Source organism: Fukomys damarensis, unplaced genomic scaffold, assembly GCF_012274545.1.
Source record: "Fukomys damarensis isolate Sample0158 unplaced genomic scaffold, DMR_v1.0_HiC HiC_scaffold_27, whole genome shotgun sequence".
Taxonomy (NCBI): domain Eukaryota; kingdom Metazoa; phylum Chordata; class Mammalia; order Rodentia; family Bathyergidae; genus Fukomys; species Fukomys damarensis.
In genome coordinates this window covers 7,173,856-7,188,741 of record NW_022900939.1, presented here as the reverse complement: position 1 = coordinate 7,188,741, position 14,886 = coordinate 7,173,856, and the positions used below count along the sequence as shown (strand labels likewise).

The following is a 14,886-nucleotide window of genomic DNA, read 5'->3' as shown; positions in this document are numbered from 1 at the left end:
GAGATGGACTGCGGCAGCCGAGGTCACAGACCACCACGTGGCTGACAGTCTCTTCAGGGGTTTGGGGTTTCCAGCTCCCTCGGCCTGAACTCTTTTCCTAGAATGCAGCTGTTCCCATGGAAGGAAGGGGACCCACCCATGTGCCTGGCCCACAGCCCTGAGGGACAGGCATTTCTCCAGTTTAGGCCAAGGGGTGACAGGGTGGGGGATGCTGGGTGTTTTCAGGGGTGCGTCCAGGCCCAGGGCTGCCCCTTCTTCCTGTCGTAATCACGTGTCCATCTCTGCTTCTGTCCCAAGATGATGAAGATGACGAGACACCGGGGCCCTCGAGGCAGCCTCTCCAGGAGCCCCCGAGGCAGGCCCCAGAGGAAGAGGCCCACCTGGCCAGGCCCTCCCTGCTCCGCTCATCCTCCTCCTCTGACCAGTCCGAGACGGTGGGCCCCAAGCCGGAGGCCCTGCGCCGTCCCCGCTCCCAGGCCCAGGCTGCCTGCGGGACCCCACAGCCACACCCCAGCATGCCCGCCACTGCCCTGGACTGGCAGCTCCTGCACACCCACACCCAGCAGACTGAGGTGTTCCAGCACTTCTGCCAAGAGCTGGTGACTGCGCACCAGGACATGGCCAGCAGCATGCGTGTCATCGGCCAGGCCGTGGCCGAGCTGACCAGCCGCGTCGGTGAGATGTGCCAGACGCTGAGAGAGATCCGGGACGGGGTCCAGGTGTCTCAGCGGGGTCCAGGAGGAGCAGCCCCCATGGGCTCCGCCCCCCAGATAGCCCCTTTGGGTCCCTCACAAGCTTCCCCGGCTCCTGCCCCTGCACGGACTACCAGGTCTCGGAAGAGAAAACACAACTTCTAACCCGGCCAGTCTGTACCAGGAGGAAGAGACACGGAGGGATCGTCTGGCCTTGAGATGGGGGCCGGGCACAGGACCGAGGACCCTGGTAGGACACTGGGGGCGCTGTCACCTCCTCACCGAGCCCAGGTCGGCTGCCTGTGCTTTAACAGAGCTTGTGTTGGGCCCACTCCCTCCCTGGTCCTTGGCACATGCTCAAGATGAAAGAACAGCTACCCGCTTGAGGCTGGCTTGGCCTTGAGGTGTCTGCCCTCCTCCTGGCCTGTCTCCCATGGCAGTAGGCCCTGCGTGAGGGGGCAAGAACGGGGAGCATCGGAATGGATCCTGCTTCCAGCTCTGGGCTGCTGCACGGATGCCAGGCCCCAGACGCTGCTGCTTTCCTGGGGGCGTGGCCCGAGGCTTCGGGGATGAGCCCAGCCCTCCGAGGAGGGGTCTGTCCTCCCCTCCTGGGGATGCTAAGACCGGTGGGTGGCGCCTTCCGCTTGCCCTTGTGCAGTGCGCGTGCTCAGCTGCTGTGCTTGCCTTCCGTGGAGTGTGACAGGAGTGGGAGGGTGTCAGGAAGGAGGAGACCATCTCGTGCACTTAGAGAGAGCACTTCAGGCTTTTCTTGTACTTCGTAGACATTATGTGATCTCAGGGGGGCTCTCAGAGGATAACTGGAGAGGCAGCTGAGCCAGGCATTGCTGTCATTATTATCTGCATTTCATAGATGACAAATGACATAGCCTCTGAGCGGGGGGCCAGGACCATGGATTTTGCCCATGTCCCTGTCCAGAGGCCAGATCCAAAGCAGTGGGAGCAGCGGGTCTTGCTCCTGTTGGGCCTGCTGGGTGGCAGCGGCAGCACTGAGGTGGATCTGCTCTTCCGCCTGGCCCCGAGCTGCATGGCCAGTGCCTGGGGAGAAGCAGAGCCCAGGCCTCAGGCATCCCGCAGGGCTCGTGTCTGTCCCACATCCCGGCATGCCTTGCCTCTGCTTGCTTGGGCTGCACCTGCACTGGCCACACACATCCCAGCTTCGTGTTTCGTTTGGGGTGTGAGGAGGGAGCAGGGGTCTTGCAGTTAGGGAGGAGGTAGCAGGTGGCAGGCACAAGCTTGCCTTGACCTGAGCACAGCTGGCTCTGTGTCCTCTTCGCTCCATGGCCTGAGCTGATCCCTGCAGATCTTCCCTGCCCTCTCCCACTGTTTCCTTTCATCCTGCCCCCCAGAGCCACAGCAGGGTAAGGAGGCTTGCTGTACCTGGTGCCTGCTGAGGCCATTGTTGAGGCTGCTCATAACCCAGACCGAGCTTTGTCCCACACAGAGAGAATGGAGGGCACCGGCCATGTCCCTGTGCCCATGACTCCCTCTCTCTGTGCTGTGGTCCTTTGGGGGTTCTTGACCCCCAGACTGAACACCCTCCTGCCCAGCTGCCCCATGGCTTGATTATTGCCTGGAATTGCCCTGCCTTCCCATGTGGGAGTTGAAGATTGCCTTCAGGAGTCTTTTTGTTAAGATGGCAATAAAAAGAAATTGGTCGCACACCTTGAACACACCCAGGCTCCAGGATCTTTCTTTGGTGTATATTCTCTTTCTCTGCCTCCTATGGAAACCTCATGGCCCCCAAAGCAGGGCTGAGTAGATTAAGGAAAAACTTGGTGAGGAAGGAGGCCCCAGTGGCCCCTGCCTTTCCCCGATACCAGAAGCTGACAGGGGCCTCTGTCCAGCCCCAGCCAGGCCCTCCGAGGTGAGGACCACAGTGTTGGAGCCAGAGGACCCCAGAAGATGCGTTCAGCACTTCACTCCCTCTCATGTCAAAAGTACATTAGAGCTAAATTAATTTTACCTCTGGTTCCCTAGAAGTCAGTTAAGGTTCCCAGGGCCGTAAGCATGTTTTCTGGCAGGAGACTTCAGAGAGCCAGGGCTGTCCATCGGCAGAGCACTTGAGGGACCACCCTGAGCCAGGAACCTTTTTGGGACATAGATCTCAAGGTCCCTCTGTTGCACATGAGGCCCTGCCACCCAGATCTGAGGCTTGTCCAAGTGAAGGAAGCAGCCTGGCTCGCTGCCTGGCAGAGTGAGCGTGCCCAGGCCAGATCCCTACATCTTTTCAGGAACCCCTTTTCCAGGTGGTTCCAACCTACCTTTGGCTTTGCAGTCCAGACCACCTGCTGCACTTCTTAGTCCAAGAGCATGGCCGGGAAGACTAAGACTGTCCAGGTTCTGGGAGATGTGGAGACACCAGGAAATCAAGCTGGGGCCTTCCCTAGCCCTCAAAGTCAATGTGACTGGCTGGGAAGGGAGGGCCCAGGTTGGCAAATGCTTTAACCCCTAAACAGAGGTCAGAGCAAAAGGAACGGGGAGGTGGAGAGTCTTGTGGTTGGGGATGGAGAAAATTTCCATCTGTGTCTTGGCTTCAGTGGGAATTGTGAGGCGCGTGAGCGAAATAGGAGGAAATGCAGTGGTAGGAAGGTTGGGAAGCCTAAGCCATCGTCCCCTAGGGAAGCCTTGAAGGGGCTGGCGGGGTTGTCTGAGGCTAGGGGTTCACCTGGTGGGTGGGTGCATGACCCAAAGTCTCTACCAGCCGGGGGACCTCACGTGCAGGAGGACACAGAGCCCAGACCCTTTTTTCTTGGCCGGTCTTTCCCATTTCTGCCTCTGTGACCTGGATGACTTCCTGTCCACTGGGGAGCAGGAGGGTTGGACCTGGCCTTGGGTGGTCACTCGCAATCAAGGGGATGTCTCATGCGTTATTTTCATCCTCAAGAGTTGGAATCCGTAATCATTTCCTGACCCACCCAGGAAATCTGGTGTGAGGTCTGAGGATTGTCTTCATCCTCGCTGATCTAGTACCCAGGGTGGGCCAGGAGGCTGGAATCAAAACAGTGCCTTATCTTCACGAAAAGGTCAGCCCAGAAATGCTACCCTCACTGCCATTGTCGCCCAGCAGCTCGATTGTGTCCAGGGGGTGGGATTTAGGGCAACTCCGGGCCAGTCTTAGCCGAGCGCTTTACACCGCGTCCTGTGCCTTCCCTCCGGCCAGGGAGTGTCCTGGTCACTCAGGTCCTCCTTGAGAACAGGTGCTCATCCAGGATGAAGAGTAAGATGATTCCCTGCTCCCCGGAAGCCTTGTGCTGCTCAGGGAGGGCTCCGGCTTCCCTGTGGCCCCAAGATGGGACAGGGCTGACTCTTCATAAGGAGACTGTCACGAATGGGGACAACCGGTCAGGCCATTAGGTGTTGTCACAGAGCGTGTAACATGAGACGCCTAATTAGGCGTGATTGGTGTTGGGACTTGGCTGACTCCATGTCATTACAAAATTCCATAGCGTTGACATCGCGTCAAGGGAAAGGACTGGTGTGATTCGCGGAGAGTTGCTGTGTGTATCTTATTTCGGATGCCAGGTGTATCGGTCCGCCCTTGAAAATACAGTGTGATCGATCCAAAGACTTGGGGTGCTCTATCTAAATATCGGTTCTCATTGGGTAGAAGGGTGGAAGGGGAAATGGACTTGAGTCTCTCCAGACCTTCTGACACACTGTAGACGAGGCGTCCTTAAAGAAAAGTCCTGTGGGAGGCATGTTCCTCAGCTCTCTTTCCCCCTTAACACTGAGTGATGGGAAAATAGCTCAGCCCTCTCAGAGCTTGGTGGCTGTTTAGACGTTGAGGAAAGGGGTGCCTGGGATGGTGTTCTCCCCCCATGCTGCTCTGTGAGTATAGAGCTCCCCTCCAGGACACAGAGGGCTGGAGGGTTTGCTTCCGCTTGTATCTGGGAGTGCTTCTCAGTGCCAGTTCTTGCTGCATTAACCGCTAGGCTGAGTGTGTTTGGATGTTAAATCCCAGGCTCTCGCTAAACTGGGGGCTGGAAAGGGCTGACCGTGCAGTTGGAAAGTTAGGGAAGGTAGCAGTCACCTGGAGTGGCTTCTGTGGAACCAGGGTCCTCTTTCCCTTCCCTTACGTTTTCTGCTAACCGCACCAGATCCCTGCTTGCATCAGATACCAAGGAGAGCTCCGATGCCTGGAAGCTAAGAGCCTGCACCAGACTTGAGTTCTGGGGATCTGAGCACCATTGATTTTTTCTCCCGGAGGATGGGGCTTGTGACGTGTTCTTCTCTAGGGGGCGAAGCAGCCAGAGCTGGTGTCTGCTACCCCGTTGCCTTGTCCGTGCCCACTCCCGGGCCTATGCTATGCTGCCAGAATGCTGCTCCCTGGACCCCTTCGTAAGGGCAGGATGCATGCAAGTCAGCTGGTTCGTCTCTGGGGCATCTCCAGTGTAGATGCTCAGTGCCTTTGACCATGGTGGCTGCCACCGGGGTCCCTGCCTGCTGGAACTGGTGTTTGTGTATTTCTTTTCTTTCTGAGTGTGGGAGAGATACATGGTAAAAATTGCTTATTGAAAAAAAAAACCCGGAAAGTACAGAAGATTGTGAAGATGATCCACCTATAACGGATAATCATTGCTAAAACACTGTTGCGTTTCCTTTAAGCAGTTTCCTGAGGTTTTTTTTGTAAAGCTTTGCTGGAACCGGGATGTAAACAGCTTTTGCTCTATTATCCTCATTCTACGTGATTATCAGCAGTGCTTTGCTATGTCCTGAAAGAGTCTTGAAAATATTTTTCCTATGGATGAGGTCCCACAGGCGAATGCATGCTCATTGACTAAACTAGACATCTGGCGTTCGACATTCAGACGTTTTGGCTTTTGCACTATTATAAATAGTGAAGCCGCCCAGGTGGTGGTGTGCAGGGCTTGCCTACTTGTCCCAAATCTTTTTTGTTCTGGGTCTGCACTGCCAATTTATTTCTCAAAGGGCGGTGGCAGGTTATTCTGTGACACGGCTGCGGGAGATGCCTTTTACAGCACCGTTATTATTATTCATACTAAACATTCTGTTCCGATGAGACAGTGTGCTTCTGTATGTTTCTTTTCCTATTAGTGATGCTCAGTACTTTTCATTTATTTGTTATGCATTTGAGTTTTTCTATGAATTTTTATTTCTCCTGGACTATGGCAAATACCATTCTTTGGGCTAAGCCAAACAAACTGATTTCTTTTCAGGCTTTTGAGTGAAACTGTAGCAGAAGGAAAAGTTCATTTGTGGCTACCAATCTCCTAGGTAGCACAGACCTACAGCAGAAAACTTCCTTCTGCCCTTGGATTTGTGCCCCCCCCCCCGCAACATCCTCTCGCCTCCCAGAGATGGAGAAGGTGGCAGGTTGGGCATTAGAAATGTCATTTTAGGGGAGCTGGATGGCGACCGTAGATTCTGTGTTTGGCAGAACTTGTAAGGGTTTCCTGCAGTCGCTGAGTTGGTGATTTAAATGTCCACGTAGGAGCCAGGCGTTATAGTGACAAGCCACACAGCTGCCTGTCCCTTTGGTAGCTGTGTGGCCTTGGACACGGTGCCTCTCTGAGCCTCATCTGGCTTAAATTATTGAGTTAATCAAAGGTTGCCAGCCGTTCACTGTCTTATTTATCTTCCCCTCTGTGTCCACAGGGTCCCTCTGTGAAATATTTTAATCTTTAGCACATATTAAATGACCTCTTGGTCATGTGGGTTACTTCTGCTGGGCTCTGTGAAATACCGGAGCAGCCCACGGGCTCCGCCCTAACCAACCTTAGAGGTCTTAAGAAGCCCAAGGACTCCTGTAGCTAAAAGTTAGCAAGAAATGAGCTACCGTTTACTCTGCTTATTATACACGTCTGTATACAGTATTCGCGTATACAGTGGAAGTTATATTTATGGTAACATATGAGGGAGCCAGGGCAGGTGTCATTTCCGGCCTCAGGGAAGAGATTGGTGGAGCACTGGAGTCCCAGGGAGCTTTGGGACAGGGCTGGCCCTCCCTGGTGCTCCTTCCTGGGCTGAGCAGGTGCTGTGTCAACATTATGGCACTGGAATCTCCCACACCTGCGCCCAGCACTAGCAGGACCCCCACAAGGGGTGGCCCGTGGTTCTCACCTGTCCCCTCGCCCTCAGGTATGTGGTCATCTCCCGGGAGGAGAGGGAGCAGAACCTACTGGCCTTCCAGCATGGTGAGCGCATCTACTTCCGGGCGTGCAGGGACATCCGGCCAGGGGAGCGGCTGCGGGTCTGGTACAGCGAGGACTACATGAAGCGCCTGCACAGCATGTCCCAGGAAACCATCCACCGCAACCTGGCCAGAGGTGAGTGTGCAAACTCCGGGGGGGGCCACACCCACCGGAGAGGTCATACCCACCAGGGGCTACCTCTGCCCGAGCCAAGCTCAACCCGGCAGGACCCCCTCCATCCCGGTGGGGCCACACCCAGCCGGAAGGCTACGCCCACTATGCCTGGGGCCAGGCCACAGCCACTCTTCTGGGGCGGCCAGAATCCCTCTTCTAGGAGCTTCCTAAAGAAACCCATGGGAAATACCACTGACCCAGGGAGTTGGAAGGACTCAGGGCGCTTCAGGGAACAGATGGGCCAGACCTGAGCACTATAGCCAGGCAGTGACCACCTCTGGGTGCTCTCTTCCCAGTGAGACAGTCTCAGAAACCCTTAGCACACACTTTCAGAGCACTGGGACGAGAGACAACCCCCAGCGCCAGTGAATACATTTAGTCAACACCGATTCTGCCCCCCGGTTCAAACTAATGAACACACATTTCTAACTTCAGCTGCCTCCGTAATCCTAGCAACCCTAGATGACATTTACCTCCTGTGTGTGGATCCGGGTCTCTGTGTGGTCCTCTGTGATAGTCACAGGAGTAGCATCTGCCCATGGATGTGCCGTAGAATTCAGCGGAAGAAGGTACAGTCCACATCTAGAGCAATGCCTGCCCTGACCAATGGAAGCCCTCCGTTGTAAACCGTTAATGCTGATGATCCCCGTGTGGAGTACAAGCTCCATTTCACAGATGGATAAGCTGAGAAGTAAATAAATACCATGACTCACCCAGGATTACATGGTTAGGAGGATGGAGCTAGGTTTCTGGCTTGGGTTTAAATTCTACCCTGCAGTGACCTCCGGGACAAAACCGGGTTCCTCCCTGCTTCCTCCTGGTTTCGTTGGTGGTGCTAATGGTGTGATGTGAGAGGACAGACCCTTTTGGGGTACGATGCCACCCTTAGGTGTGTGGGCTGGGCCTCCATCCGGGCTCCATTTGAATGAGTCTTTTGCACACAGTTGAAAATACTCCCCAGCCCCAAGCCCCAACCTCTTCGCTCCAGCCTCAGCCTGGCCAGCTAAACTGGGAGCCCACATCTGTGAAGGGGCCTTTCTTTGCATTAAAGCCACACATCCAAATGCCCAGAGTCTACCTGGTCCCAGAACACAGGCTATGCCCAGGCCCCAAAATACTGTGTTCCCGGCCAACCTGCCTAATGGCAGTGAGTCTTCATTTGGAAAATGAGTGGAGAAGAGGCAAAGTGGGCAGAGGTGACTCATTGAAGTTAAACTGTCTTGAAGGACAAACCAGAACAAAGCAAATGGTTGAGTGCACAGCTGCTGCCTGGCTTGGTAAAAGGTATCTGGTGACTGCTGGGAAGCCCAGCAGACAAAGCATCTCTTGTCTTCTTTGGATCTGGGGGTTGGGCACATGCTGATTTCCCTCGGGAAGGTGTGCTTTTCTGATGAAGCTGTGGTCCCCATTTGACCTGTGAAGTTGCCTCTAAAAATGTGGTAGGTGCTCAGAACATCTGCTAAGTGGATGAAATAGAGAAGTGAACGAAGACAGCCAAGAAGTTTCCAGAAGACTTACCACTGGAAGAAAAGAGAACCAAGCGAAGTCGTATCTGAGGATGCAGGTTTCAGCCCTTGGCCATAATCTTCTTGACTCCTTCTGGATCTGTGAGGACCTTGTTCCCTCTTAGTATATTCTTCCAAACACCTCAAGCTGCATCATCCTCAGAGAGCCCTGTGCCTGGGGACTGCTCCGAGAAGGAAGTGGGCTTTTGGGAATGGTGGCTCAAAGGCAGCCTGGCAAAAAGATGGGAAAAGCACAGGTACTGAGACGTGTGAAGACATGGGAGGAAGCCGTGTGTGTCCTGGGCCAGGCTGAGCAGTAGGAAGCAGGAAGGAAGTGGAAAGCCACAGCAAGCCAGTCGTGGAGCTCTGTGCTCCTCTGAAGCTTTAGCGTTAGCCAAGTCTGGCTGTTTGGATGGTGTCATTGATTGGCATGCTGGTCACTGTGCTCAGCCGCTTAAGATCATGCAAAGATGGAGGTGTCTTTTCAATTGGAAGCTGGTGGCCTGAACAAGTTATTAGTCCTTATTAAGGAGGACCGTGGTTTGGAGCCCAGCACTACTTCCTGAAAGAGGCTATAAATCATACCTTTGTGGTTGTCTTTAAAGAAGAGGATGCGTCTCCGGCTTGTATTCTATATCTTCATGTCATCTGATTTATTTTGAGGCATCAATTTACTTGGAGGTTTTTGGTTTTGCTTTATGTCCCCTCACCCCATAGTTCATGGAGGCTTTGCAATCAAATTCATAAGATTGAAGAGTTACTTGTCCACCTAAAGTTTTCGAGGAAGCCCTAAGTGTGAAAAGGTCTCCTGGTCATGTGAGGTAGATGACCTGGGCCTTGAACAGAGAGACAGGAGGAGTCCCTGGTGACTCACAGCCCAGAGCTCCCAGCGTCCTCAGCTCTTTGCTGCCTGATTGGTCCAGGAGAATGTGAAAGAGTAGCCCTTGATTTTCAGGGATTTGTAATGAGCAAATGGCTTATCTGATCTTCATGGCAAACATGCAGTTTTTAGAAGTTCCCTTCATCTTTCCTCTTTCTGTAGCTCAGCTGCTACAGAAATTCAGGCTGGGCCCCTGAGTTCTCAGGCCTCTGGACGGGGAGAGTTGTTCCTTAAGCTTTCGGGTGAGGATGGATGAGGGGCATCCTGAATAGGTTAGGCTTGTACCTGTAGGAAACCTGGAGTCAGACCTGGGCCAGCTGTGTGTGGCCAAGCCCAGGCATCTGAGGCACTCACTGGGGCCCTTGGACTTCACTCAGGGCTGTCAGGAAATCTGTGTGATACATATTCAGGCAACATCATTGCTCTGAGTCACATCACTCCTTAAGATTTCCCAGCCCCACAGATGCTGTCACAGTCTTCTGAGGTCTAAGGACCCAGCCCCTCTTTTTTACACCCCTCCCTTGGGAAGTGTTAACATTTGTGCAGTGTTCTATGATACGATGCTATTTTATAAAGAACCTGGAGAAAATCACCTGTTACTAGGGAGCTCACTGGAGCTTTTGGATTAATTCACAGTAATTTCAAGTCGGTTGAGCCTGGCATGGAGGTGCACACCTGTAATTCTACCTCCTGGGGAGGCTGAGGCAGAGGGATCACATGTTCAAGGCCAGCCTGGGGAACTTAGACTTTATGTCCAAAAAAAAAGTGAATTGAAATAATTCACACGATGCAGAGAAATAGAAAAAGACACATCTCTGGTCAGGCAAAGAAACAAGGATATTTGGGGACTGCCCTGGGTTATTATGGCTACGTTGTCCTTTATCTCATTGGAGGCTGCCACCTTGGATCCTTTAGCTGCTGTGGGTGACTCTGCCTTCCTTCTGCCTCCAGCATCAGTCAACACTGGGAGCCACAGGAATCCTGATCACATATTCTGACACATCCCTGGGCTTCCAGTTGCCAGGAGAACTGGACGTTTCCCTAAGCCGTCTGTCTCCAGAACAGCCAGGGTGGGACAGGGCTCCTGGTGTTCCCTGGGGTACCTTTTACCAAGTCCAAGCAGCGTCTTCTCATTGCCAAGGCTGGAGGGGCAGCCTCTGGGCTATGGGATCCACTAAATTTTTATGTTATTTGATCGACTTGGAGCCATTGATTTCCTTGAAGGTCCCTTGGGACGTTGCCATCTAAAACTGTCTGAGTAGGACATTGGCTTCTAGGAATAGGATGGCACCTCCCGTTAAAGGACATACAGTCGCCCTCCCCTGTAGATTTCACACTCAACATGTAAGTGCAGAGTTTCTACACAGCAAGCTTCTTCCAAGCCGTCCTTTCCTAAGAACTCTTTCCACCCTCCGGGTCCCATGATGAGCTCCTCCAGTCTCCTGGTCTGCCCTGCCTCTCATGTTGTCACACCCACCCCAGAAGGCCAGAGCTTTGTTTTCCTTTGGTTTCTCCTTTTGGGGCTTTTCCCCACATCCTTACACCCTGGTTTTCCTTCCTAGGCGAGAAGAGGCTGCAGAGGGAGAAGTCTGAGCAGGCTCTGGATAGCCCAGAAGACCTGAGGGGTCCCATTCACCTTCCCGTGTTGAGACAGGGCAGAAGTCCCTACAAGCGTGGGTTTGACGAGGGGGAAGTGCACCCCCAGGCCAAGAAGAAGAAAATCGACCTCATTTTCAAGGATGTGCTGGAGGCCTCCCTGGAGACCTCGGAGGTGGAAGCCCATCAGCTGGCCCTGAGCACCTCCCTGGTCATCCGGAAAGTCCCCAAGTACCAGGACGACGCCTACGGCCGTGCTGCAACCAAGACCCACGGCGTGCAGAACGTCAGCCGGACGCAGGGGGACGGGGACTGGAAGATCCCACAAGGGGTCGCCAAGGAGCCCGGCCCCTTGGAGGATGAAGAGGAGGAGCCGGCATCCTTCAAGGCCGACAGTCCCGCGGAGGCCTCCCTTGCGTCCGACCCTCATGAGCTTCCCACCACCTCCTTTTGCCCTAACTGTATTCGCCTCAAGAAGAAGGTCCGAGAACTCCAGGCAGAACTAGACATGCTTAAGTCTGGGAAGCTTCCTGAGCCCCCCGTTTTGCCACCACAGGTACTGGAGCTCCCAGAGTTCTCGGACCCTGCAGGTAAGTTGGTCTGGATGAAAGTTTTGTCCTAGGGAAGAGTGCAGCGGGCTGTGCGGAGGGAGGCCCGCGCTCCGTGTTGGCGCCACCTGCCGGCAGACCTGAGGAGTGCAGTGAGCTGGTGGCCACCTCTACGGTGGGAGCCTGTGGGGGAGCCAGCGTCTTCCGGTGCCAGGGGCAGGCCCGCTTGCAGCTGTGGTGGATGCTTTGCGTGTCGCCCTTGTATCCTCCTTGTCAATAAAGGAAGTTCCGCTGCAGGAGGGGTGTGTGCTGTGTTCTTGACCTGTTGCCTTTCTCTGGTGGTCTGCCTGGTGCCTTCCCCCAAAGCCTGTATTCTCGCTCCTCAGGCCCAAGGAGGGTGTCCTTCTGGGGGGCTCTCATGGCTCCCTTGAGTCGAGGAACACAGCCTCCTTCTCTTCCAGAATCTGTTCTGCCCCATGTGGTCCTCATTGCCCAGCCTGGTGCCCAGGGGGTGCAGGGATCACCACACCCCTTAGTTCTGAACGGAGGAGGAGGCGGTGCAGGTCTTCAAAGCATGCATCTGAAGGAAGCTACATTTTGGCTCTGAGGTTCCTCTGGGGCCCCTCCGAGCTGCCTTCAGTCCAGCCTGCCTCCCCTGACCACATCAGTGCGGGGCGGGGTTCGAGTCCCAGGCCTTCCTGGCTGACCCAGGGGTGTGGGGTGTGCCTTTTTCCCCCTGCATCGACTTTCTCTTCCAGTTCTTTCTGTCCGGTTGATAGGGGTCATTTCGGCCTCTCCAGCACCCACGACTGGCAGGTGAGGGCAGGCAGCCTGGAGTGCGGGGTGGTGGAACTGCGGGCCACCGCGGATAAGCCTCGGAGGAAGAGTCACACGTGGTGAGCAAGAGTGCCTAGAGATAAATTCTCGGCTGGACTCCTTCTGTCGCAGGCTGCTGAGGACTTCTGTTGTACACCGCATGGCACCCTTCTGGGCAGTGTTTGCTGTTCATTCCTGGAAAACCCGATTTCCCGCCCCAGTGTAAATGTTTCTTCTCTATTTGTTTTGCAGCCTCGGAGAGCATGGTGTCCGGCCCCGCCATCATGGAGGATGATGACCAGGAGGTCGACTCGGCAGACGAGTCCGTCTCCAATGATATGATGACTGCGGCAGACGAGCCCTCCAAGATGTCCTCAGCCACCGGGCGCCGGATCCGGCGCTTCAAGCAGGAGTGGCTGAAGAAGTTCTGGTTCCTGCGGTACTCGCCCACCCTCAACGAGATGTGGTGCCACGTGTGCCGCCAGTACACGGTGCAGTCGTCCCGCACCTCGGCCTTCATCATCGGCTCCAAGCAGTTCAAGATCCACACCATCAAACTGCACAGCCAAAGCAACCTGCACAAGAAGTGCCTGCAGCTCTACAAGCTCCGCATGCACCCCGAGAAGACGGAGGAGATGTGCCGCAACATGACCCTGCTCTTCAACACCGCCTACCACCTGGCCCTGGAGGGCAGGCCCTACCTGGACTTCCGGCCGCTGGCCGAGCTGCTGCGCAAGTGCGAGCTCAAGGTGGTGGACCAGTACATGAACGAGGGCGACTGCCAGATCCTCATCCACCACATCGCCCGCGCACTGCGGGAAGACCTGGTAGAGCGCATCCGCCAGTCGCCGTATCTCAGCGTCATCCTGGACGGGCAGAGTGACGACCTGCTGGCCGACACGGTGGCCGTCTACGTCCAGTACACCAGCAGCGATGGGCCCCCGGCCACCGAGTTCCTGTCCTTGCAGGAGCTGGGCTTCTCCAGCACGGAGAGCTATCTCCAGGCACTGGATCGGGCCTTTGCGGCCTTGGGCATCCGGTTGCAGGATGAGAAGCCGACTGTGGGCTTGGGTGTGGACGGGGCCAACGTCACGGCCAGCCTGCGCGCCAGCATGTTCATGACCATCCGCAAGACGCTGCCCTGGCTGCTGTGCCTGCCCTTCATGGTGCACCGGCCCCACCTGGAGATCCTGGACGCCATCAGTGGCAAGGAGCTGCCCTGCCTGGAGGAGCTGGAGAACAACCTGAAGCAGCTTCTCAGCTTCTACCGCTACTCGCCGCGCCTCATGTGCGAGCTGCGCTCCACGGCCTCCACGCTCTGCGAGGAGACTGAGTTCCTGGGCGACATCCGTGCCGTGCGGTGGATCATCGGCGAGCAGAACGTCCTGAATGCCCTCATCAAGGACTACCTGGAGGTCGTGGCCCACCTCAAGGACGTCAGCAGCCAGACACAGCGGGCGGACGCCTCTGCCATTGCCCTGGCCCTGCTGCAGTTCCTCCTGGACTACCAGTCCGTCAAGCTCATCTACTTCCTGTTGGACGTGATCGCCGTGCTGTCGCGCCTGGCCTACGTTTTCCAGGGCGAGTACCTCCTGGTGTCGCAGGTGGATGACAAGATCGAGGAGGCCATCCAGGAGATCAGCCGGCTGGCCGATTCCCCGGGCGAGTACCTGCAGGAGTTTGAGGAGAACTTCCGGGAGAGCTTCAATGGAATCGCCATGAAGAACCTCAGGGTGGCAGAAGCCAAGTTCCAATCCATCAGGGAGAAGATCTGCCAGAAGACCCAGGTCATCCTGGCACAGAGGTTTGATTCCCGGAGCCGTATCTTTGTGAAGGCCTGCCAGGTGTTCGACCTGGCCGCCTGGCCCAGGAGCACCGAGGAGCTGCTGAGCTATGGCACGGAGGACGTGGTACAGATATTTGAGCACCTCGAAGCCATCCCCACCTTCTCCCGGGATGTGTGCAGGGAAGGGCTGGACCCTCGGGGGAGCCTGCTGCTGGAGTGGCGGGAGCTCAAGGCGGATTACTACACCAAAAACAGCTTCAAAGACCTCATCGGCCACGTTGGCAAATACAAGCAGAGGTTTCCGCTCTTGAACAAGGTCATCCAGGTCCTCAAAGTCCTCCCCACTTCCACTGCCTGCTGTGAGAAAGGCCGAACCGCCCTGCAGCGGGTCCGCAAAAACCACCGCTCCCGCCTCACCCTGGAGCAGCTCAGTGACCTGTTGACCATCGCCGTCAATGGACCCCCGATCGCCAACTTTGATGCCAAGCGAGCCCTGGACAGCTGGTTCGAGGAGAAGTCTGGCAACACTTATGCACTGTCAGCTGAGGTCCTCAGCAGGATGTCGGCCCTGGAGCAGAAGCCCATGCTGCAGACTGTGGACCACAGGGCCGTGTTTTACCCGGACATGTAGGGAACCCGAGCTGCAGAGTTCGCTAAGCTGTTGAATATTTTTTTAATCTATACTCATAAGCTTTGATATATTATATAAATATATA

At 55.4% G+C, this 14,886-nt stretch overlaps 1 protein-coding gene across 2 annotated transcripts in view; it reads left to right on the top strand.

Annotated features, from left to right (window-relative positions):
• Positions 1-14,855, top strand: part of Prdm11 (PR/SET domain 11) — a 40,345-nt gene extending 25,490 nt beyond the window's left edge. The window contains exons 5-7 of one of the 2 annotated variants that reach the window (XM_010612499.3): positions 6,813-7,000; positions 10,987-11,610; positions 12,637-14,855. In XM_010612499.3, coding sequence (XP_010610801.2) covers positions 6,813-7,000; positions 10,987-11,610; positions 12,637-14,801 — 2,977 coding nt within the window. In that variant the 3' untranslated portion in view covers positions 14,802-14,855. The remainder of the gene's footprint in view (positions 1-6,812; positions 7,001-10,986; positions 11,611-12,636) is intronic. The other variant, XM_019205799.2, reaches the window with a different exon arrangement.
• Positions 14,856-14,886: the final 31 nt, after the last annotated feature.